Genomic DNA, 23503 nt, shown 5'->3' with positions numbered 1-23503 from the left:
CCAGCGCATTTGTACAGGTGTTTATCTTGTGCATTGTGGACAGCAGTGCTTTATAATCTGCTCAACATTGGCCTTTAAAATGGTTTCATCATGTCTTTCTACAGTAAGTTTGTCTTGTTTGACTCATCTTTGTCACCAGTGCTTGAACGGGTTTCTCAAATCTTGCTTTATTTTTCAAGTTAAAATGATATACAGAAGCGTATATTTGGGAAGATTTGTTTATAACTTATGCTTCAATGTTATATATATATATAAATATATATATATATATATAAAAACCTAAAATTTCCTTCTTTTGATTTCAAGTTTTGAGTACACCTAGGGTTGCACATAACTTTACTGTGCTTTTCCTTGAGCCCTACTCCAACTAAGACCACAACTGGTAAAATCATAGTCTGTTCTTCAGTGATAGATAAAGTGCAAAGTAAAGTCTCAGGCCACCATGTACAGTGCTATGCAGATCAAATGAACCTCAGCAGATATTGCCGTACTAGTAGGTCTTATAAATACACGGGTTACAGACACGGGTGTTCACAGGCATTGCGGAGTGTGGCTAAAGCCCACTTGCTCTAAATAGCTTTGTGTTTCAGTTTTTCTCTCTCCAGTACTTTTCAGTAACATTGAAACTATTATTCACACACTGGGATTTAGCTCAGACCAAGTGAATGCACCACCACACTCGCGTGTATCAAAATATATGTAAAGTACAAACGGTACTCATTTCAGTCTTAAATTTTTTTTGCCTAGTTTAAATAAGAGTATATAAGTCATTTTATTACCATTTGGAAAGTGTTGAATACAGTTCTAATATAAAAATAAAACTTATTTGTGAATGATTATCCTGCTGTAGTTGTTGTCAGTCTTCTTCGCTGTTTCTTTTAAACATTGAATCAAGTTTTAATTGTCCCTAGTACACTGCCCTCTATGGTTGGTGTGTGTTAGTTCATCATGCTCGTCTCTACTACTTAATACTCCAGCATTTAAGCAACTCAGTGTAATACACAATTACACTCTTCTGCGTCCACTCCCTGTTTCACGGGAGAGTCCTCAATTGTACAGTCACTCTCAGAGAGGTCATATACTACTCCTCCTGTTTTTGAGTAACTCAGTCAAGCAGCAGGTAAACCAGCGAACAAGTCTTCAAGTGGTGGAGGATAATCCATGTCTGTCCCGCTGTTCGATTACACTTATCGCTTCTCTCAGCATGATTTTGGTAAGTATGGAATCACAGTACGCCTTTAGGTGTTTGATTACTTTTTTTAATTGCTGTTTAAATTGAAAAGTTTGTTGTTAAATATAATCGGAGAAGAGGTGTCAAAAAGGTGTAGCAGAGAAGTGTCACTTCTATCTGACGACTCCTTGAGAGTAGGTACACTCTGTGAGTTCTATTAGTTTGAAACAGTGGAGGGTGTGTGTGTATATGTGTTACGGGGGGGGAACTGCTGGCAGACCCTGAGTGTCCTGGAATGTGCCATGGCTTGTTCTGGGGTGGGACTCTATGACCTCAAGCAACGGGATGGGTGGGTGCGACTGCATTCACACACACAGGGGAGAAAAAGGACGGTTAACAGTCATTATTTTGGAGCGCACACACATCCAAAGTACATGTGCAACACCCCAGCAAACAACTTTGTACAAATACAGGCCGGTTTTACCAGTGACATCCTAGTGAAGTGAACTCTACTGTTTTGTTAATATCATAAGTGATGGTGGCCACTATGGCATGATAACAGCCTTTTACTGTATTCCCCAGAGAGTAGCAGAGGAGAGCAGCATGGGGGAATGCTGTTTCTTTAAGAGAGAGGGAGAGCGAGAGAGAGAAAGGGAGGGACCTTTTTGCCCTCCAGAAACCAGGAAGGGAATTGAGTTGATCTGCTGGTGCTTGGTTAGCGCATACAGAGCTTTAAACGGCAGGGACAGCTAAGAGAGAGAGAGCTCCACAGAGGAGGGGAGAGCTAACCCATAACAAGCACCGCCACGGCCATCACAGGTGAGCTCGTTTCCCCCTGCTTATCCCCCTTGTCGTCTGCCCAGGGCCTATCGACCGAAGGGAGCAAGGCTGAGGAGGAAGGAATGAGGGAGGGGGACTGAGAGGAGAGAGAGTATGTGTGTGGGGGTAGGAGGGGGCTCTTGTGCCAATGAGGAATTATTTATCCTTTTTCTTTGATCTTCAAAATAACTGCTTTAGAACATTTAAGTTCACTGGCGTTGCTATATTAAACTTTTTTTTTTATTCTCACAGTTGGTAACTTGTTTTGTTGTTGTTTGAGGCAGCACTTAAGGGGTGTGTTTGTCGAGCTGAGAAGGTTGTAGGAAGGAACCAAAAATAATTCTATAGGACAAGGTACGGTGTTGCGCACTAGGGTCCAATTTTTTATCCTCCTTGTCATTCATTCAGAACCAAATTCTGCTAACTTGTGCATAAACCTTTGGAATTTATTGTTCAGTCTTGAATTCGTTTTGCACTGGTTATAGCTGTGATAGAATATTTTAGGTTTAAAGAAAATCTCCACTGGGTTAAGAATACCAAATATTTTAGGTGGTGTAGAGTGTGACAATATCAGTTTATTGTGTTGAAGTTCCACTCAGTTGTGTCTGGATCCCTTTGTCTTTTTTCATACGTACAGAGCTTGGCACTGCTTGTTGGCTGGTCTGTACTTTTAATACCTGGCATCCTGCTAGCAACACACGGTAGTGTATAATTCAGCTCTGAATGCTTACGTTGAAGCAAGTTCTGAGATGTGGGGGTGGCAAGAGCAGACTGTTTGGGACTTGTAGTTTGTAGCACTGGCCTGGAAGCAGGTGAAGTCATACTAAAGGACTGTGCTTCCCAGAGTGCCTTGCCTTTGGCCATACAGGAAAGGGAACAGCCAGTAGCCTATCCTAGTGGGGAGGTGTGGTGATTGAGAAGCAGGCAAGCCAATCACAGAGAGAGAAGTGAAGCTAGAGCAGTGGGCTGAAAATAGAGTGGGGGAGTTAGTAGGTGTCTGACTGTGTGGGATCAGGCAAGGGCTTGCCTATGTAACTAGGGCTACTCGGAAGTTTCCTGTCTGCAGTTTCTACAGAGCAGAGCCCTGCCCAGGCACAGAGGCAGGCAGGCAGGCAGAGGGAGACGGAGCTGACCCACAGGGAAACAATTCCTGCCGGCCGGTAAGAGCTCCAAATGCACTCTCACTCTCTCTGGTGTCTGAGACTGGAAAGGCAAGCTAGAAGAGAAATAATGGAATCTTAAAAGGGGAAGAGAGGGACTTGGCTTGATTAAGTTCAGCGCGCTTGACCCACTTACAAATGGCATAGAGATGAAAAACGGAGGCCTTCTGTGTTAAGGTATGACTTGGAAAGTGAAACTTGCTGCACAGAAGCTTACCAAGTACTTTCTGACTGAACTGTCTTTTGGTTTCTGATGTCTGACGGTTACCAATTGTAATTTTAATGAAGAAAATATTTTCGAGCAGATGCAAATTGGTATTATTTATGTACTGGTCACAAATGGTTGATGATTGTGGGTTTGACAATGGCATCTCTGGTTAATAGTGAAACTTAAATGCACATCAAAGACAACCTGCTCAATGAGAGCTCTAAGAACCTTGGAAAGTTTTTCCTTTCCTCTTGGCATATCCCTTGTAGGCGTCTCTGCCCCCTTATTATTTTTATAACTGTGCCATAATGCACATCAACATCTACTACCTTGGTAAGGGTCTTTCGCAGGGTCTCATGACTTGTCCATTCAGTAGACTGCATGTTTATCCTGGACTCAAAGGCGTTGTAGGAAGCTGCAGTCTCTTTCGCTCTCTTTTTTATTCAAAGATGTATGCAGATCATTTCCATCCCATACTTGCTTAACTCGTTTTCACTAGTGCGGGTACAGGGAGGACACAAGGGGTATTTTTATTCACAGATGACGCCCAGTGCCTGAATAATGCACAGACAAGGCTCCTTTTCTCACAGGGGTGAGGCCGTTCTTTATTGTCTTTTGCTTGTTTAAGAGGCAAAGAGATTCTCACCCACCATAATCCAGTTAGCATTGCATATAGTTAAATTACCTGACAGGGCCGTTTCAGGTCACCATTTATGACAGGTAAGGCATATGTGAACTTCATGCAACACACGTCAAGCAGTATACTTTTGCAGTAAACTTAATGTGTTGCTGTGTTCATTTCAGTATGTCTTTTAATATGTGGAAGTTCAGTTTTTTTAAACAATTGACTAAATATTAGTTTTGTTTGCATTTAAAGTTGTTCAATTGCTACACTCTTTTGCTCTTTTAACGTTTTTATGCACTTACTTGTATGAAACATTGACTAGCTTTTGAATGCTTATGAAATACAAATTTTATTTACACAATCCTTAGTTTTACTTACACAATCCTTTAGAAAAGTTAAGAGAAATCGTGATCTGTTGTGAGGACATATAGCATCTGTTTTTGTGTCCTTGAGCAGTGCAGGACTGAGGGCTGAAAGGTGGTAGAAGTTACCAGGAACTACTGTTTGACCTAAAATTATAGTTCATGCTGAAGTAATCTTTCAGCATTTTGAAGACACTTTGAATTGGCTTTCTGGATAAGGTTTAGTTTTATTATGTTTGGGGGACAGTGTACATTTGTAAAGCATTTTTGAAGTGATTGAATTAAAGCCTGATGCTGGGAGATGGGCTGATGCAAGCTAGCATTACTATCGGTAATCAGAGAGCTCATCTCATTATTCTCTCATTGCGCTCTTTAAAGGGCCTTCTTCCACTTGTCCTTATCTGTTTGAGAGTCTGTCTACACAATGAGTGAGGCCTTCTTCTTGGTTTTCTTGACAGTAAAGTGGAATCCAATTGCTGTAAGTTTATGCTCTCGCCCCCATTCGCAATTGTGGAGCTCGACCTCCAGTAGATGGAGGAGTCCTTGACATACTTACCGTAGTGGTATTGTTCAGAGATATGCTGTGATGTAGAGCTGAAAAAGAAATCCTGGGTGGGTTGTCATTTCTTTTTGCCGTCTCAGCAGAGGCAGAAGAGGGAAGTGGAAGCTGTGGTAGACTGGTGGTGGAGTGTGCAGTGCAGTGTCTGGGAGAGCTGGTCATCTGATAACAGAGCGGGTTCTGTTACACCATCACCAGAGTCACGCAGGAAGTCTTCTTCCGCCCAACCGGCCAGGCTGCCGCAGCAGCAGAGAGCTTGAGACACGAGCTGTGGCCTCAGTACAAGGGCACTGGAAGGGCTGGAGTAGTGCTGCCGCCATTAGACAATTTAGTTTCTGTTTCACGTGTGGGTTTGCATGCTCTTTCCTTGTTTCCTGGCCTGGCCACCGATGGCCCAAAAGATTCAGGAGTTGTGGGCAGCTCAGAGACAGATGCAGGGAGTTAGGCCTGGAAAAGTTTGGTCAAACTATGAGGGGGCGTCGTGGCATTTTCACACATGGGCTTCATCTTCTAACAAAGCTGCTGCTGGTCTAGAAAGATCGGAGGCACGTTGCTGCATTCAAATTTGGGTCTCTTGCCATATCTGCTCTACCTTTTGCTGTGTGCCCTATTTGATATACATCTGCATCTAAGTCCTTTAATTTCACAATATAAAAATAACAGTTTGCCTGTACCTTTTTATTGATCTCATGATAGGTTTTGAAAAGAGGGAGGTAATTTAGTGTCTATAAAGGTTTCCAGCGACTAAAGCAAAGTAAAACGAGAGTTGCACTAGCTCAAAAGATTGTGTGCACGTGCTTCAAGCAGTCTCACCCAGTACCTTTTGGGGGGCATTGTGCATACAAGTCTGTATTTTTGGCAGCCTACTGACATTTCTCCAGTGAAACGACCCAGCACTACAGCACTAGTTTTATCAGTTGTTCAGCCACTTCCTCCTTGCTCTTTTTGCGACCAAACAAGCTTCCCTAACTAACGCTGGCAGGAGTGACTCATTTGCAGGACCTTGCTCAAAATCCTGTTCTTCTTGGAACAAGTCAGCCCCTCTCCATACTGTTTACGATTATCCGGTAATATCCTCTCTGGCTTGACCTTGAACCCTGTCAACCTAGTCTAGTGACTCCCCTTCCCTCCCTTAAGAGGCAGGAGGAGCTAATCTCTCACACACTCACTCATTTGCTTCCACATACATACTGAGTATACATTCATGTTGCAGGGATGCCCTGTGTACATAACTCACAAGTTTGTCATTGATCCTAATTAACTGATCCTTTCTAAGTATTCCCAAGCTCCCATGAAATGCACATTTAAAGGTGTGAGGCTATATTGACGAAGAGAGAAAGTTAATAGAAAGAGACTAAAGTGTTTTGTGAAACCCTACTGCTTGTTTTGGTTCATGTCGAAAGTCAAAGTGTTTTCCTGGAATGCGTGGCATGTGCTTGCCTTAGATGTTTCATTCTGAGGTGTCAGTTTTCGGTTCATAAAATGAGCAAGTAGATTTATCGTTTGCTGTCTTTCGCTGGATTAATTTTGTTTTAGAGTTAGTTGAAGAGAGCAGCAGCTGCATTCTAAGAACTTAATCACCAAGCACATTAAATAACAATGACTCAATTTGATTGCCGGTAGTTACCTGGTTCTTGTAAAAAGATTTTGCTGCATTGGTGGTGTTATTTCCAACTGGTTACATAATCCTGAACTATTTCTGCTCAACAGTTATATTGGAGTATGATCCAAAAAGTGCAACTATGAAAGGTAACTAATAATTTCTAATCTGGTTTTGTTTACACTTGCCCAGTATGAAAATTATGCAGATACTCGTTAAGACAGTTTGACAGTCTCTGAAATCTATTTTGCGAAAGCGGCTCTTCACATTGGCTGGGAGGGGCTGTTAGGGGAGGGTGGGGGCTGAGTTGGGATGAGTATTCGCAGTAACTTGTGGTTTGACTTGCAAAGTAGTTGAGGCCTGTGCGTGCGGCCGGCAGAAGAGGTCTGGAAATGAGACGTTGGGGCCGTTGCATGGCCCCTGTCACCCATATCCATGAATAAGTGATTAAGAATGTTGGGAGCCCTGAGAAGGTGTCAGGATCAGGTTTGTTTGCACTGTTTCCTCTTTCTTTCAGCTTTGCCCTGGGTTTATTCAGGGACAGGGATGCTGCACAACTAGTTTATTGTATCACCCACAAGCTGAAGCACAGAGAGATGACTTTTGAGTATCCCTTCTAAGAACTTCCTGATGTCAGCAGAACAGCTCCTGCCATATTTATCTGAAATTCTTTTAATTCTTTTTAAGGATTTTTCCTGGTATGGCACAGGTTCCTCGTGAATTGAGTTATGATTTGAAATTGTTTATTTTAGTGGTATTTATTTTAAGGAGATCAGAAATAAAACATTCTTTCAATTATTCATTTTATTCTGTGAGACACTGACAAAGACTTTTTTCTCATCTTTACAATGAGTGTCAATCGAATCTAAAACAAAATCACACCCTTTGAAATTCATGGTGTGGGCAAAAACAGTTGAAAGGTTAGTACCGAATGACATAAGGTGTGGGTATAAATTTGAATTTTTGGCTGAACTATCCCTTTTAGATGAGCACTATTTTTAAATTGACAATTTACCTCTATTCATCTGGAACCTGTGCCATTGAAAACGCGTATTGTCAAACCCAATCTCCAGCCTGTTCTCTACCTTGACTTATTCAAATTATCTGCAATAAAACAATGAGATAGAATGCACCTGTTAGTCAAGTGGGTAGGAGTTGTATCAAAGCTTCCCCTACAAATGCCCATCATTTTGCTAAAAAGTAAAGGGAGAAACCATGGTCATTACCATCAAACTTTAACAAGTCAAGACATGGTCCAGTGGGGGACTATTATTGGAATGGCTTCACTGAAGTGTGCTATATAGAAATGTGTAGTGCATATGTGCCCTAGATTATGCCAATTTCATCATATTCTGACACTGAACTTCTTTACTGTTTGTGCTAGAGTCAGATGGCATGTAAAGACAGTGCACATAAGGTGAGCCTGAATGTTACCCACATTAATAACACAAGCAAGACAAGTAGTTCTTGTCTTGGGTTGGATTTGCGGTTGAGTTTTACCTTCCCACTACTCTAGTGCTACACTGATAGTGACCTGACTTAGTGCCAGATCTCTAGGTGTGGAGGAAGGCAGTTTTATGAGAGCGTGAGAGAGAGCAAGCAGCCAGGTTGAGCAGGTCTTGCATACATACCAAGGGGCTTGATCTGAAGGAATGTCATTTGAATGCGTTGCTCTTATTGGGCATAATCCTCAGTGGCCTCACCCCCTGCTGGGTCACTTTGGCAGATGGAGGGGCGGGGTGTAGTTAGGCTGTTTTGCTTTCACGTGTGAGCGTGTGTTTTCCAATGGACAAATCCAGGAAGGTTGCCTTTCAAAGCCCCCCTCCCTCTACCCTCGCCTGTACTGCGGTCGATCATTTTAATCTCCCCCCACACGTGATCAAGGGGACAGGCCTTTCCTGAAACTTGGCACACAGTGCAGGGTGGGGTAACCGGCTCAGACCGGATTGACAACCTCCCTATGTAATACTGTTCCCTTGCAGCCCTGCGTGTGTCCTCCTACTCTTCCTCCTCTAGTGGGTTTTTTCCACTCAAGCCTTTAGCCGGCAAGCCCCTGCCCCCTTCCCCAGAAGCCAACTGACACGCAATTCAGTGCACATGGTGCCCAGGCCTATACTATGTGCCATGCTCTCCCCCAGCAAAGCGGCACGGTACAGATTCTCTTTTCCCACTGCCATTATGACAGCAGGCTTGCCACCCTCTGACATGCTGCTACATTTGAATTCAGTTAACACCTTGAACTGATTGCTGTAAACTAGAAGACTGATTAGAATGCATTTCAAGACATGGTAAATTCTCAACCGATTCTTAACAACATTATAAGAGATGTTGTACATAACTGATAGATTATTTGATGCTTATAAAGACTACTTTAAAGCAACATTTTTGCACCATAAGTACAGGGCATATAAAAAAGATTAGGCAAATGTTTTTAATAGTGAAAAAGAAACTGAGAAGGGGAACTGAGCTATAAGTTTTATATATATTCATTATCATATACAAAACCGATACCTTCTCATTTAAAAAAAAACTGCACCAATTCTCTCTGGACTTTTAAAAGAAGTATTTCAACCAGTTTATTGACAGAATGGCCTTTTATATCTTGAGGCTTCCATTTGTGGTTTGGATATTCTTGACCAGTGGTCTTTTGTATAGTAGCAACCATTTGGCCACTATCTATGAGCCTCTCTGCTTCATTTGCATACAAGGCTTGGAAAGCCTACCCTGGATGTTAATAGAGTGCAGAGAGAAGGAACAGCATAAATAGGGTCCAAACACTGTTGGTGTCTTAAGCTGCAGCGTGAGTTGGTCAGCTTGAATTTCTAAAACAATTTTTTTCAGTAATCTTTTAAGGTCTGGAGATTTAGAATGTTTGAAAATACTTTTAAAATGTTTTCACCTCTCTGTTGTAGTTTTATGTAAAATACTTTGCCATAATTTAGTAAATAACAGTTGTTTTAATATCTGCCAGTCACTTTGATTAACTGTTACTGTTCCTCAACATTCACAGACAGGCAGACGGACAGACGGCAGGACGGACGGACGGGTGGCGGCTGCGATTGGCGGCTCGGCGGCAGGCTGGTGGAAAATGTCGTCGGGAGCAGGTGGGCGGGGAAGACGTGAGGGGAGGGCCTGTGGGGGTGCAGGCGAGGTAGAGGAAGGACCAGTGGGCATCCCCTTCCCCGAGCACAGTGCTGATCTGCTGGGCAATCTCAACCGGCAACGGCTAAGTGGGCTGCTGTGTGATGTACTGCTAGTTGCCCAAGAGAGAGAATTCCCTGCCCACCGCTCCGTGTTGGCCTCCTGCAGTACCTACTTCCATAAGCTTTTCACCTCTGGCCTGGCTGCTGACCGTCAGAAAGTCTATGCGCTGGACTTTGTGCGGCCTGAGGCGCTGGCCGCCCTCTTGGACTTTGCATACACAGCCACACTCACAGTCAGCCGCAACAGTGTGGTTGACATCCTAAGCGCTGCCCGTGTGCTGGAGATCTCACCCGTCCAAGATGTCTGCACACACCTGCTGGACACCAAAGTGCTCTCCCCGCCGGTGGGTGACCGGTGTTTTTTTTTTTTTTTTTTTTTTTTTTTACAATTCGACTGGTTAATGTATTGGAGCAGTATGATGATGTAGTTCCATTTCTTTTTGCAGGCGGGCAGTGAGCAAGATGAAGAAGAGGAAAAAGAGGAGCGAGGAAAGAATGGAAAAGAGCAGGGCATCCGGCTGCGTGCCCGTGAGTACTTGGAGTTCTTCCAGAGGGGGGCGCATTGGGGTAGCAGCTGCAGCACGCCCGAGCTCAGGGACCTTCCAGCACACCTGCACTTTAGCCAACGCAATGGCGCTGACAGCAATGGCACGCCCATCGGCCTTGCTGACTACTACTCCCCACTGGCCCAGGCCCTATCACAACAGCCTCGTGACCCTGAAGATGATAATGTGGATGAGGAGTGCCAGGATGTAGCTTCAGCTCTGGCTCGAGGGAAAGGTGCAGAGGCTGTGATATCCTTTTATGCTCCCACTCAGAATGGACATTACTACCTCCATCAGGAAGAGCTTAAATCAGAGAGGGAGGTGACAGGTGAGCGGGAGCACGAACAAGGCCCTGCTAGTGCTTTGCTACAACAGATGATGGACTCCTTGGAGCAGAAAAGGGAACAGGCCACGACAGGTGGAGGGGGTGAGGAGGATGGGCCTGAGGGCGAAGAGCAAGACGTGGAATTTTACTTGAAGTACTTTAATAGTGCACCGCATGAGGAGGCCACCACTCCCTCCATGTCTCCAAGTCTGCTACCACTGTGGTCAGTGAGGGGCAACGGAGGTGGAAACCAAGCGACTGGAGGGGGTAACAGCGGTGAAAGGAAGATGCGCTCTAAAGCCTTCCAGAAGTGCCCCATCTGTTCCAAGGTCATCCAAGGTGCAGGCAAGCTTCCACGCCACATTCGTACACATACAGGAGAAAAGCCCTATGAATGCACCATCTGCAAAGTGCGATTTACCAGGTATGTCAGCTTTGTTTTTTATCTTATGGAAAATTGAGCTTGGTTTGTATTTTTACATACACTTTAGCATATTGTGTGCTATCAAATGTAAATGGTAAGGTATTCATACACTAACACAGTCAGCCATAAAGTTGTGTTTTATGTTGACAGAAAGGTTGCATGACAAAGTCCTGGAATTTTAACAAGGGGGTCCAATAAAAATGGGTTGTGGTAGCACAACCTGGTCTACTGTGTTATCAGGGATGAGGCCGTTATAAAACTCTCCATGCCGATATTGAAAGGGATTACAGCACAAGCTATCTACGCCAGTGAGTCAGCTGAACTTGTGACCCTGGGTGTTATGTTGATTATTGCCCCTGGCATATACAGCCCCTCTTTCAGACAAATGGCTGATGAAAAATATAGTGTGGTACAAGACTGAATCTCATTTAGAAAGCTGCTAGCATGGCTTACCCTGCACTTAAGGGCATCACCTCTTCCATGAAACCATCGCCTTAATGAATTAATCAGAAGACATGGATTGGAAATAGACACTGCAACAAAAATATCCAGTACCCTATTTGCGTAAGGATGGATCTAAGTTTGCCACCTAAATACTCCACCTATTGGGAAGGGGTACTGTAATATTAATTCCATTTTATCAGGGTTAAGAGTGGACTTCACTCACACTGCAATAAATCAATCCTAACTTCTAAATAATTAATCTGTCTGTGCCCCACTCTGTTACACTGTGTGTGAACGTGTTTCCTCACAAGCTGTATGTATATATTACCCACCTTATGGAGAATGTATGCGAAAAGTGAAGGAAAGGTCAGAACATTAAACATCTAAACACACAGGCATCAGTGTGCACATGTCTGTGTTTACATACTCGGGTGTGTGTCCCATCCATGGAAGAGTGCGATTGCGTTTGTGTGTTCGGTAAGCCACCAATGTTCTGGATGGGTCAACCACCCTAGTTTGTTTAGCTGTACTCTGCCCTGGTCACAAGCTTAGGGGAAGGGACTGAGAGGGGTAAGCTGAGAGCAGTCTTACAACAGAAGGCTTTGTATTTCACACCACACTATAGCTTCCTTATTGGTGCAAAACAATATACTTTGACAGTATGTGGTCTCTTGTTGAAAATAACCAACTCTTTAGTCATTCGGACCAGTTTGCTTTGGGTGGGGAGTCAAAAGTCAGAAATGCTTAAGAGATGACCAAAATGAAAATGTTTTGCTTGGATTAATATTTAAAAAATATAAAAATATCCAACAATAATATATTTTATATTGTTTTTATTGTGCTTTTAAATGGTTGGAGGACACTTGAGGAAAGACATTAAAGTTTAAACCACATTCTTCCAAACCGGTTTCTCAACCCAGCCCACCTTTTCAGTCTAACATAGTTTTTTTTTTCCCATAAACTAAAAGCTCTCTTCAGCCGCCTTTTGAAGTTTTCAGATTTTGCTTGTAAAACACACAATTGTGCTCTTTAACACATTCACCATTTTGAAATGGCTCTTTTGGGAAACTCTGGGCCCACAATGACTCTGAACTGAACATTGAGCCCTTCAGTGCCTCATTGGCCTAAAAAGAAATTATGGCGATAAAGCTGTGAGCTTTATGACTCTTTTCCTCATTTGACCTTGAGTGCCTTCAGCAAAAAAGAATGATAAATAAACTTGACTTTACTCTTGAAAGTGAAGATAAGGAGGTCAGATTCTTTTAGAGGATATATGTTGTCTTTGATGTTGCTAAAACAAACAGATTTATATATTTACCTCCTTAGATGTTTGCTTTTATGTAGTTTGTATTATGTGTGCCTATTTGCCTTTTCTAATGATCTATGTGGCTAACCTTACCGGCATGTCTTGTCATCAAGTTGTAGTTAGTGACTCACCCCAATATCATCAATGGGTATTCTGGGACATCAAGTCATGTGGGAGTGGGCATTTTAAGGACATTAAAGCGTATTGTATATCATTTTATTGTTTTGTTAATTTTCAAACCTTAAATTACTGTTGAGTATGTCATTGTTAATTTGCTTAATTCACACAAACCCATGGGTAGTGGCTCATTTGAAGTTTTTGTATGGTTTTTTTCCAGGCAGGACAAGCTAAAGGTTCACATGCGCAAGCATACAGGAGAGAAGCCTTACCTGTGTACTCAGTGTGGCGCCGCCTTTGCCCACAACTACGACCTGAAGAATCACATGCGTGTGCATACAGGCTTGCGCCCCTACCAGTGCTCCAGCTGTTTTAAAACCTTTGTGCGCTCAGACCACCTCCATCGTCATCTCAAGAAGGACGGCTGCAACGGCATCCCTTCCCGTCGAGGCCGCAAGCCACGCATACGAGATTCTGAGCTCCTAGATGGTCCTTTGGAACTTCATGGTCCAGACGCAGACAGCGATAGAGGTCGACGACATCCGGACAGGGGCACAGGAACATCAGTCATGGAGGAAAATCACGGTAGTCACACGCAGAGCCCGGTTGCCGATGGGGAAGGTAGTAAAGATTTGACCTCGGGACAAAGGGACTCTGCGACTACGTGAATCCATCTTTGTCAGAGAGGGCTTTACTCAAAAATGAGAGGAAGAATGAAAAAAAAAAATAAGAAACTTTAAACTACATGGTCCTCTAAAAAAAACAAATCAGGGTGTCACAAATCTAATCTTCTGGTTTCTTTTTCCTCCTCTTTTTTTTCTGCATTCCGCATAGAGACTTAACCACCAAGTTACTGGTCTGTTGGAAGAGCGAAGAGCACTTCAAATCACTCACCCATGCTGTCACCATCTTTCTGGGTCTTTTTGTTGGTGTTTTTGTAACATAATGGCATAGCCATGCGAGTACGAGAAAAAGCTACTATGCAGTTTAAACAAGTTCCTCATCTCTGGGTTGCATCAACAGGGCCTTGTCTTAAAAAGTAAGGTGTCAAACACCGGGGCTGGCTGCTGCTTCAACAGTTTAGCTATGAATGGTCTAAGATGTGATCAGGGCAACCAATAGATTTCTTTTTCTAATGCAATGAGCAAAATGTACATACACTCTACAAAAATTATATTGTCTCAGATTGCAATATATGCAATTTTCTGATGCAGCACCTTTTTTCTAAATGTTCCAGAAAGAATCGGACAGGGGTTTGATTTAAAGTGTTACTTTCTCTATAAAATATGTTTTTTTTATTTTTTATTATTAGGTTATCTTTTCATGGTTTAACAGGTTACCTTTTTGAGTTGGATACACATGGGGAGATCTCATTAATTTGTTTCTGGCAGGGAGAGGGTAAGACAAGGGATGAGGTCCTGTGTTTCTAAAACACTACCTTCATCTGATTGCCAATAGGCACAATCATCATGTTAAATCTTACCTCTCACAGGCCTGCTTTTCCTTTTTGGCAGTCTTACTTGCATTATATTCTTTCTTATTTTGGGATTGTCTTAATATTTTGTCATTTGATTTCTTTTTGACCTTTGAGTTGACTATTTTGGGTACTTGACACTTTACATTTGTATACGTGTGTGTGTGTGTGTGTGTATATATTAGGTTGTAATCTTATGAGACCCTTTACAAGAGGTATATTGCAGATAGATAGGGTTACATTTTTCTTAAGCTTCACTCCAGGTTTCTCACTGCTTTAAGTTTGCAGGGGGGAATATGCTGTTTGATGTTGTAGAGCATTATAATTGAGAAACCCATTTTGTTTTCCTAAGCTGCACTTAATGGAACCCAGAAGTTTCTTCCCAAAGTATCAATTGTGATAAATGTGCTTCGTTTTGAGTCTTTCTGCAAGAGAGTGAAACCGTATGCAAACGATTGAGTGAGGGCACCACTGTTATGCAAATGGCTAGTGGACAACTTAAGCAGGGAATCTTTTATTTGTTTGTTTGTTTCAGCGAAAGAATGAGAGTTGAGCACCTTTTTTATGCATTTGCACAGCTTTACTAAAGATATCCAACAGAGATAGAGAAATACCTATTTAAGGAGGCAGTTTGGTTTAGGGAGATACAAAGTGCTTATTCAATTTCTTTGCCCAAGGGACCACAGAAACAAAAACCTGAAACAACCTGAGCGATAAGGTGAGCAATAAATTAATGTCCAAGTCCAAATAAGAGCACAGCTGTAGCTGAGTAAGATGGTGGGTCCAGTTTTTATTATTTGAAACGTGAACATTATCAATTAATGCAATGTATATAGTTAAAAAAACTAGAGCATTTAACACTTTTTTACAATGCAAGTGATTGGCCTAAGTTTTGAAAGAAAGTGTCCTAAATCTGAGACCTTTATTATAAAGTAATATGTGCTTGTTTTACATTGGTGAGAGCGGGTGCAGCACCGTCATATGGCCACATCAGAGCAGGATGAATCATTGAGAGGGGCCTAGAGCGTCAGCAGGCACTTTGTGGGCACGTTGAGACGGGCTCCCCCAAAAATCCAGCAGAGTGGGTTATTTGGTTGAGTTTAAATAAGGCATGTATAAGGGCAAGACTTGACTAAGGCGGAGTCTTTTATAGATTATGGCAGATTTGAAAGAAACTTTCCAGAAGCATGCATCCTAACAGCAGTTTGTATACAATGAGATCCACTTGAAAGATATAGCAAGGATGTCTGTGGTTACAGCCATGGATGAACAGTTTTGTTCTGGTGTGAATTAGAGGATATAATTTTGTGGCATCATTCCTTCTGCAGTGCTGTATCATGTTTATCTGCCTTTTGCACCTCAATAAGAAAGAAGCAAGATTTGAATGCACTTTGTTACTGAGAAGGGCACTTTTTAGTCAAAAGAAACGGGTACTTTCAAACAAAAGAGCAAATGTGCTAAAAATAAAAAGGCCCATCCAAGTGGGAATACTTGGCTTTTTTTTTTTTTATTATAATAGTAAATATTATTATTTTGGCTTGAACGTATGTGTTGCTTTTAAGTCTTGACACCGAGCTGCCAAAAAAGTGCACAGTCACTCAAGAGAAAGGACAGGGTTTTGTGATTTTGTGTTGAAATTTTTGATTGATATGACGTTAACATAAAAGAGTAACAAGATAATAATGGATATATATATATAATTAATTGCACTTGAAGTTAATTAAAAAAGTTCTCTATTTTGTCTTAATACAGAGGAGTGGAAAGATGTGGCAGCATCTGCAGGGATTTATGACGATGATCTATAACTACATACTCCATTTAAACCATTCAGTTTCTTTCAATGCATTGCAATATGCTAAATCACGCTGGTCAAGTGTCGTGATCACTTTAAATTCATTGTTGAAGGCCACACCCTAAGCATCACACTACTGTAAGTTACGAAGTACGTTTTTGTGTGACTGGACGCCATGGCAGAATTAATCCTTCTGGAAATTCCAGTGCGTGAGCTTGTTTTCACACCCCAAAACACCCAGTTAATAATACATCACATGCCTGTAAGGGTTTGTGTGGTAACACATTGACCTAGACCATCTCTTATCAACCGTTTCGCTCATTGCTTTTGATCCTCCAATATGAAGTTCACAGTAGCTTTTAGATTTGTTTTCGGGGTTTTTTTTTTTTTTACCCATGCCACCACCACCCAAATCTATCCTCCCTCGTTGCAGAAGTTGGAGTGGAATTGTTGTGGAAAAGGCCTACTTGAGTTCCCTTTCTGTCTATTTTTTTTTCTGTAATTATTGAGTGTGAAAATTTAAAACTTGCTATGCTTTTTTTATTGTAAAATGTGTTGCGGCTTGTTTGTATTTCTAGCGAAGATAATGTTAGTTGTGTTTGTGGGGTTTAGGGTTAAATGGGTGGTTAGGTGGGTGGGAGGGGAAGGGAGGTACAAAGCCTGATAGCACTGGAAATGGTGCTTTAGCTGAGAAAGAGTTTTTGCACTAAAAGTCACTAATGTCCTTGTCCTTGGAGGAGGAGGACTGGGGAACCGGCAAAAGGCAAGGCCTTTGAGTTTCTTTGGAGACAGAGTCTGTTTAATCTCCACTTCCCTATGCTTGCATCTGCAATTAACTCTTTGTAAACCAAAGTAGGGAAAGACTAGGATGACAATTCTTAAGACGATTCTTAGCCATTAAAAGAGGTGAATCTTACATAAACGCGTAAACAAAACCATTTCCTAGATGACTGTAGGTCAAGAGTCCAAAGCAACTCCAACAGAAATAAGCAGCTTGAGGAAAGACACAGTATTCATGGAATGGCTTATTTCCAATGGTTAACAGGATCAAACCCTAAGCATCTGTGTCTACGTAGCAGTTTGGTGGAGTTATTAGAGGTCTTTGTGAGTTCACAAAGACTCATTGGCTTGATCTGGAGGGGGGTGTAAGCCTTGTTCAGAGGGTCCCAAAGGAGTCAGGGGTAGAGTATTGAAGCTTGACAAGTGGAGAAAGATTGCAGAGAGAATGTGCCTTAACTTAAAAGAAGATTGGGAGGATTCTTCAAAAGATGGCTTCCATTCCAGCTTCCAAAACGATTCTTGAATATTTGTCGGTTGACATCAATGTTTTATTGTGGACATTTCTAAGAACCAAAAGGTTGTTTGTCCAGAGATTGTCTAATACACCTCAACTTGTAAATACAATGAGTTAAAATTGTCTCCTGGGAAAAACTTTACTTCTATTTAGCACTGTTTCTTGCTTCTGCCCCAATCGTGACTCCACTGACAGACACTAGCCTATAGTGAGAAAGTGTCTAAAAAAAACAAAACACACATTTCCATGACTTTAGAAGAACCATGTTATATCCAAATCTTTATCTATTTTGTGTCTTTTATCGGTTTAATTTATTGGACAGGATGTCAGAAAAGCATTAAAGATTACAATGACAGCGATAACCGTAATAATCATGGAGGATAATCTTATTACAATTTTAGATGTTCTGGCTGGGTCAAAGCACAACTAGCTGAGGATGACATAATGTACGGCTTGATTTGCACAGTTGTTCTCACCTGATCCGCTGCTGTTTGATGCCCAGAGGAGAGGGCGTGTTGCACAAGGAGCGGCTCATGGGCGGTGGGTACTAGTTTGCACAGATCGGGGAGGGTGGGTAGCATTTTTGTGCAGGTCGGGCAGGGGAACTGTGTCTTATAAGGGGGCTTTGGAGAGCCTAGTCAGGTATTGCTGTGCCATTCTGTGTACCTAAGGAATTTATAGCCATCTACGTCTTTGACTGCCTCAGCTGGTTATGTTTTACTGATCAAGGAGATGTTCTGGAGAGCAGATGTCAGAGGTTGTGGTGGGAGGAGGGGGGGTTGGGATTATGGTCCATTGTCTATGCTTCTCAGGTTAAATAAATACAGCAGTCCATTTTGTTCGGTTTAAGCTCAAATTTTGCCTTCTGTGTAATCAAAGCTTTATTGTACTGAGAGTACACCAACCGAATATATATGAGTTTTGAAGATGATATCAAAAAGCCAACTACCCATGTGACCACAACTACACCCTCATTTTTGTCTTGCCTAATAACTGTATGTTCTTTTCTAGTGTAAAAAAACAATGGCAAAAAGTCTTTTTTGACACGTCCTAATATTCTAGAAAAGGTATATTGTCTCAGAATAAGGCCAAGACAGCAGGGAATTTTGGGATGGAGACATCAAATCTGAGGTCTCCAACAAGTCAAGGATGCATTCCACAAGTTTCTCTTAATAATTGTTCGAACGAACAGATGCAGGTAGATGGAAAAGAGGTGGTTTTTAAGTCTTAAATGACTTTTTAAAAAGTTTGTTTCTCTGTTCCTCTACCCAGAATGTGCAGGGAAAAGGACCGTGTTAGGCTTCAAAAAGCCATCAAGATGATAGCAGTTCTGTGATTGTAACAAAAAAGCACTTTGCGAAAGGCCATCCAGAATATTGTGTGCTGTCTCCTTTGATTATTACTGTTGTTGTTATTGTTTTTTTTTCCATCTTGTTGTTTTTTAATCTCATTGTGGATGTAATGATTTATTTAAATGCAAAAACTACATGAAAAGAAAAGAAACTTGAATATGCGATATATTTGGGTTGAAGAACTGCCGCCCCGTACCACACACATCTCTGGAGATACACACAAAACAAAGAATGTTCAACAAACGGCATATGTTCAAGTTGTTGTACATGTTTTCTTTTAACAATTTTGCACCTATAAACTTAACTCATCACAAAGGACTTTACATTTGCTTAAAGGACATTTCTTCCTGGGTTTCCATTGTCCTGCAAGATGCTTAATAGACAAATACAGAATTTATAAGATAATAGATGTAGATTATTGGTATTGTTGGGGCGTAACTATCCCCGACAATGTCCATTAAAAGGCTGCAAATACTCAACTTGCAATCCACCCTGTCCTAGGCAGTCAGGTTTGGACCATTATAGTTATACATAAACTTTCCTGCGTATGGACAACATGTGATATTTCTTAATTGCATTCCTTCTATGTTGTTAGATGGAAAAATATATTTTCCGCAATGTTTTTGCATAAAGTTTAAGAGTTTATAAGGGACTCCTATACTATATTCCAAGCTAACATCTCTTGTATGTTTCACATTTCTCGTATCAAATCTGTACGTAATTCATCATGTGGGTAATCAGCTGTACAGACGCAAGCTCTGCACAGGAAACAATATTAATTTTCATGCTTTGGGGGCACTTATGTTGACTGTGGGGCGGCAGAAAAATTCCCAGTGTCTCAGGCTTGGACCGCAGAAACCCTTTTTTTTTTTAATTCAAATCCTGTTCCTTTCCATTGTCTGTCAGTGTGTGTTGAAGCTATTGAGATGTACAGGAGAATTTTGGGAGAATTTGCACTTTTGGCGATGAAAAGAATTTGTATTGTATATGAGACCACTAAATCTACATCGTCTAAATCAAACAATTCCATGTTGTTTTCCTTTTTCATTTTATTCTATTTTTTTTTCTTTTGTTTAATTTTTACAAAATATATCCAAAAATGTCTGACGTTTAAGAAATAAGACATTTCTATTAAAAACAGAATGTTTACGATCTCCCTGTCTTTGTGTATGCTATAATTGAAAAAAAAAAAAAAATGTACAAGTGAAGAGTTCAGATGCAAAAGCCTCTAAATGCCATTTGAAATTTTCTTCTTTAATGATGATTTTTATCAAACTTGTATATTTAAGTTCAGTAATTTCACTACAAGTTTGATAAAAAATCATCATTAAAGAAGAAAATGTCAAATGCCATTTAGAGGCTTTTGCATCTGAACTCTTCAAGTGTGTAATACAGGCATTAAAACCTGCTGATTTAAGATAATCTCCCAAACTGGGGTTAAGCACAAGGAGGCCAGCTGAAAAGTGCCCCAACCCCCTCTAAAACCAACCAAGAGACCAGCCTTGAAAGGCTCAGAGACCAATTTAGGTTGGAGAATGTAAGGTGTTTGCACTTTCAGAGTAAACTAAATTGTTCTTCTTTTTCCTTATATCTAGAATGTTTACTTATGCACCACTGGCCTTGATCTTAATACTGACACCTATCGGCGTGGATGCAGCATTACACAAAACTAAAGTTTTCTGTTTATGCTGTATGCTGAGTAAAAACTTTCTTTTCAGATGAGTCTCCATCATTTGAAATATACATGTAGGCATTGAGCATAGTTTCTCACCAGAACTTGGTAACTTGTTTATAGAACTCAAAATACTGTACAAAAGAAATACACTTGCAATCGAGTTGCTGTATACTGAATACAGAGTGGCTACTGCCGAATCATAGTCATGTAAGCTAATAGCTGGATTAAAGTTGGCATTACCTGGTAGACCATCTTGGTCCAGCAACCTATGAGCTAATCCGACAAGCTTAAGATGTCAGGCTAGTTTTTAGAAGATGGTAGCGGGTCAACTAGCTAATAACCGCTTAATTATCAACTCAAATGATCGACCAGATAGGCCATTATAGCCCCAAAAATACAGCCACCAGTTCAAGAATGTCTCTAACATGATTTGTGTGACATTTATTAATTATTTCTATCCGTTTAGTCAGTTGAATGGGCCTACATTTTTACAAAAATAATCCTCAAAACTGAATTAGTGAGCGCATGCTACTGTAGGCTAATTAACTGTCAGTCAGGGCCAATTAAGGCAGAAGAATGACGACATAAATTCGTAAAAATAACGATACTTTGGTGCCGAGACTTTTAGATTATACTTGTAATATAGGATTTTCCTTGAAAATACGTATTTACGTGACATCAAGTAGCTTATCCAACAAGACGGCCTACATTTTCCCCATTGCAAATTTCGTGTAGCCTACTTTCAGGTCAATGGAACAAGCGCAGCCCAGTGAAGCGACTAAAAAAGCAAGTTGATTCAATTCATTACATCACCACAAGATGTCACTATACCTTAACTGTTCTTCCGGTAAAACTCTTCAATATATTACATGTCATGGATATCCAAACGACTTGCATTGTTCTTTGTTTATAGTGAGTGTCATATACGATTGCTTCAAATATTATATTTTAATCTAGTTATTTATTTATTTATAATATAAACTCTGTTTTTTATTTATTTATAATAATTATGAACTGTGACCTGTATTAGCCTACATGCTATGGGTGATTTCGTGTTATATGTCTTTTAAAGCTAAAATCATGTAACTTTTTTATCACAATATTCACAATTAAAAATGAATTACATTTTCGGTAATTTCACTACACTGGTTTGAGTGGACATTTTGTCGTCACTTAGGTTAGGGTTTGTGTTTTTAAAATGAAAAACTACATTTATTAAGAAATATTTGAGATGTTTCTTAATTTGTTTTGCCTAACTGAAATGATTCAAACATTTTGTTTCTTCTTATTACTTTGAAATTGGTCATCAGTTTATATGCATTTCTTTGTCCACTTACCATTTCAGATTCACTTACCATTCTGTCCTTTGTAATATCCCTTCACAGACTTCACCTTCAACGAATGTGGAAAAGTGTATTTGTGGCAGGAAAACAACAGAAACATCAGTAAGTATTAGCTGTGATTTATATGTTTTGTGGTACTTGGTTTGTCTCACTTTGAAAGATCCTGTGATAAAACTAGAGAAATCAGTGTGATGAAAGTGTCAAAAAACACTAAAACAATTGATAGAATTTTTTTTTTTCAGTATTTGGGCAATGAATCACAAGTACCCAGACTTTATTAGGGCTTTTTTATGTAAAATATGTGAATAAATGTTCACCCTCTCTATTTGGGGCTATGGGTATTGTCCTCCTCCTCCAAATGTCCCAGACACAACAGAAACAGGATGAAAACAGAGAATTAAGGGGTGATTAATAATTAAGCAGAACAGAGCAGGCGAAGGGGTTACATTGTTTTTCTCACTCAGGGGTGTTTTTTCTGTCCGAACAGATTGAGTTTGGAAACAGGGTCACAGGGATCAAAGAAAACCCTGAAGCAGCCCGTTGAGTTTTTTTTTTTAAGATATCTGCAGGCCCACTCTCTGTATTCTCTCTCTCTTTTCTTGCAGTGTGTGTGCGCGAGTCAGTGAGAGAGAGATTTCACGCTATGACAGGACTAGATAAAACCCCTGCAGATTTCCCAACAATGAACTCCAGGAGGTATATTTCAAAGAGAAAAATACGTCTTAATCGGTCTCATTGACAGCCTATTATTTCTGAGAGTCAAATGACATTAAAATCACACTTGGGTTGGTTGAAATCGATCATCAGGTACACTTAAATAACCCCACCACACTGCTTATTTAGTCTCTTTTCAAGTACGGATTTGTTGGTAACTATTCCATATGTCAGTAATTTGGTGCCACTCAATACAACCCCCCTTTGATATGTTAATTAGGGACCTTGACCTTTAACCCCTGAACCTCACATCCCCGTATTGCCAGTGCCCCTCAACCCCGTCCCACACACAAAATGCTTTCAGAGGCGCACCGCCGGCCCGAAGCCTCGCCTCTGGACATCTCTCTGTCCCTGGAGACCGAGAAGCGAGGTACCTTTAAACCACTGCGGCAAAAATCCCCACCAAAACTCTGCAGTCATTAATATGCAAAAATGCAAATGAGTGGGTAATTAAGAGCTGGAGCTCTCTGGAGGCTCTTTGATTGCTAATGAATTCTAATCTGCAAAAAAGGGGGGGGAGGGGAACGAGGAGAAAAGGATGAAAGAATCAGACAAAAAGAGGGAAATATTAAAAAGTCGCTCCTATATGTAATCATATAATCCTTTATGGAAGCTATACAAAGATCTCATTTGCCATCTGCAGCCATGTACACAACACTTTAACACGTACGGGTCGTCCGATGATGACCAGAGACAAACATTCGCTAGAAATGCCAAACAATTAGCCCTGGGTAAAATGATGAGCGTATCCAAAAACCCTGATATTAAGGCCCTTTGAAAGACTTTCTAAACAATATAGAAATACTGCAAAAGCACCCTCATAACACAGGTCTTGTTCTACGGTAAATGGTGGTGAAGGTGAGTTCCTGAGAAAGACAGTGACAGAGAGAATGTCGGAGAGGTCAGGTAGCATGACTGTCTGCATGGCAGCACCAGCTGTGTTGTAGAGAGGAGATGTTATTTCATCACTTTTGCAAGCGAAAACACCCCC

At 41.0% G+C, this 23503-nt stretch overlaps 1 protein-coding gene across 2 annotated transcripts; it reads left to right on the top strand.

Annotated features, from left to right (window-relative positions):
- Positions 1–1832: 1832 nt before the first annotated feature.
- On the top strand, positions 1833–19932 carry zbtb7a (zinc finger and BTB domain containing 7a). Of its 2 annotated transcripts, none has more exons than XM_039695010.2 (4): positions 1833–1990; positions 9515–10051; positions 10154–11001; positions 13089–19932. In XM_039695010.2, the coding sequence occupies exons 2-4, from the start codon at positions 9593–9595 to the stop codon at positions 13534–13536; spliced, it is 1755 nt and encodes a 584-aa protein (XP_039550944.2). In that variant the 5' UTR covers positions 1833–1990; positions 9515–9592; the 3' UTR covers positions 13537–19932. The 2 variants fall into 2 exon arrangements, with proteins under 2 accessions (XP_039550944.2, XP_039550945.2); XM_039695011.2 differs by lacking the exon at positions 1833–1990 and adding an exon at positions 2435–3150.
- The last annotated feature ends 3571 nt before the right edge of the window (positions 19933–23503 follow it).

This window comes from Pimephales promelas, chromosome 2 (assembly GCF_988280905.1).
Source record: "Pimephales promelas chromosome 2, fPimPro1.hap1.1, whole genome shotgun sequence".
In the NCBI taxonomy this organism is placed as follows: Eukaryota; Metazoa; Chordata; class Actinopteri; order Cypriniformes; family Leuciscidae; genus Pimephales; species Pimephales promelas.
Note: the sequence above shows the minus strand (reverse complement) of the source record. Positions and strands in the feature narration are given on the sequence as shown.

Bases quoted from the DNA above. Each gene is read 5' to 3' on its own strand.
- zbtb7a (XM_039695010.2), top strand. From the start codon at position 9,593: ATGTCGTCGGGAGCAGGTGGGCGGGGAAGACGTGAGGGGAGGGCCTGT. The intron at 10,052-10,153 runs GTGGGTGACCGG...TTCTTTTTGCAG, and splicing joins CCAAAGTGCTCTCCCCGCCG to GCGGGCAGTGAGCAAGATGA. The intron at 11,002-13,088 runs GTATGTCAGCTT...GTTTTTTTCCAG, and splicing joins TGCAAAGTGCGATTTACCAG to GCAGGACAAGCTAAAGGTTC.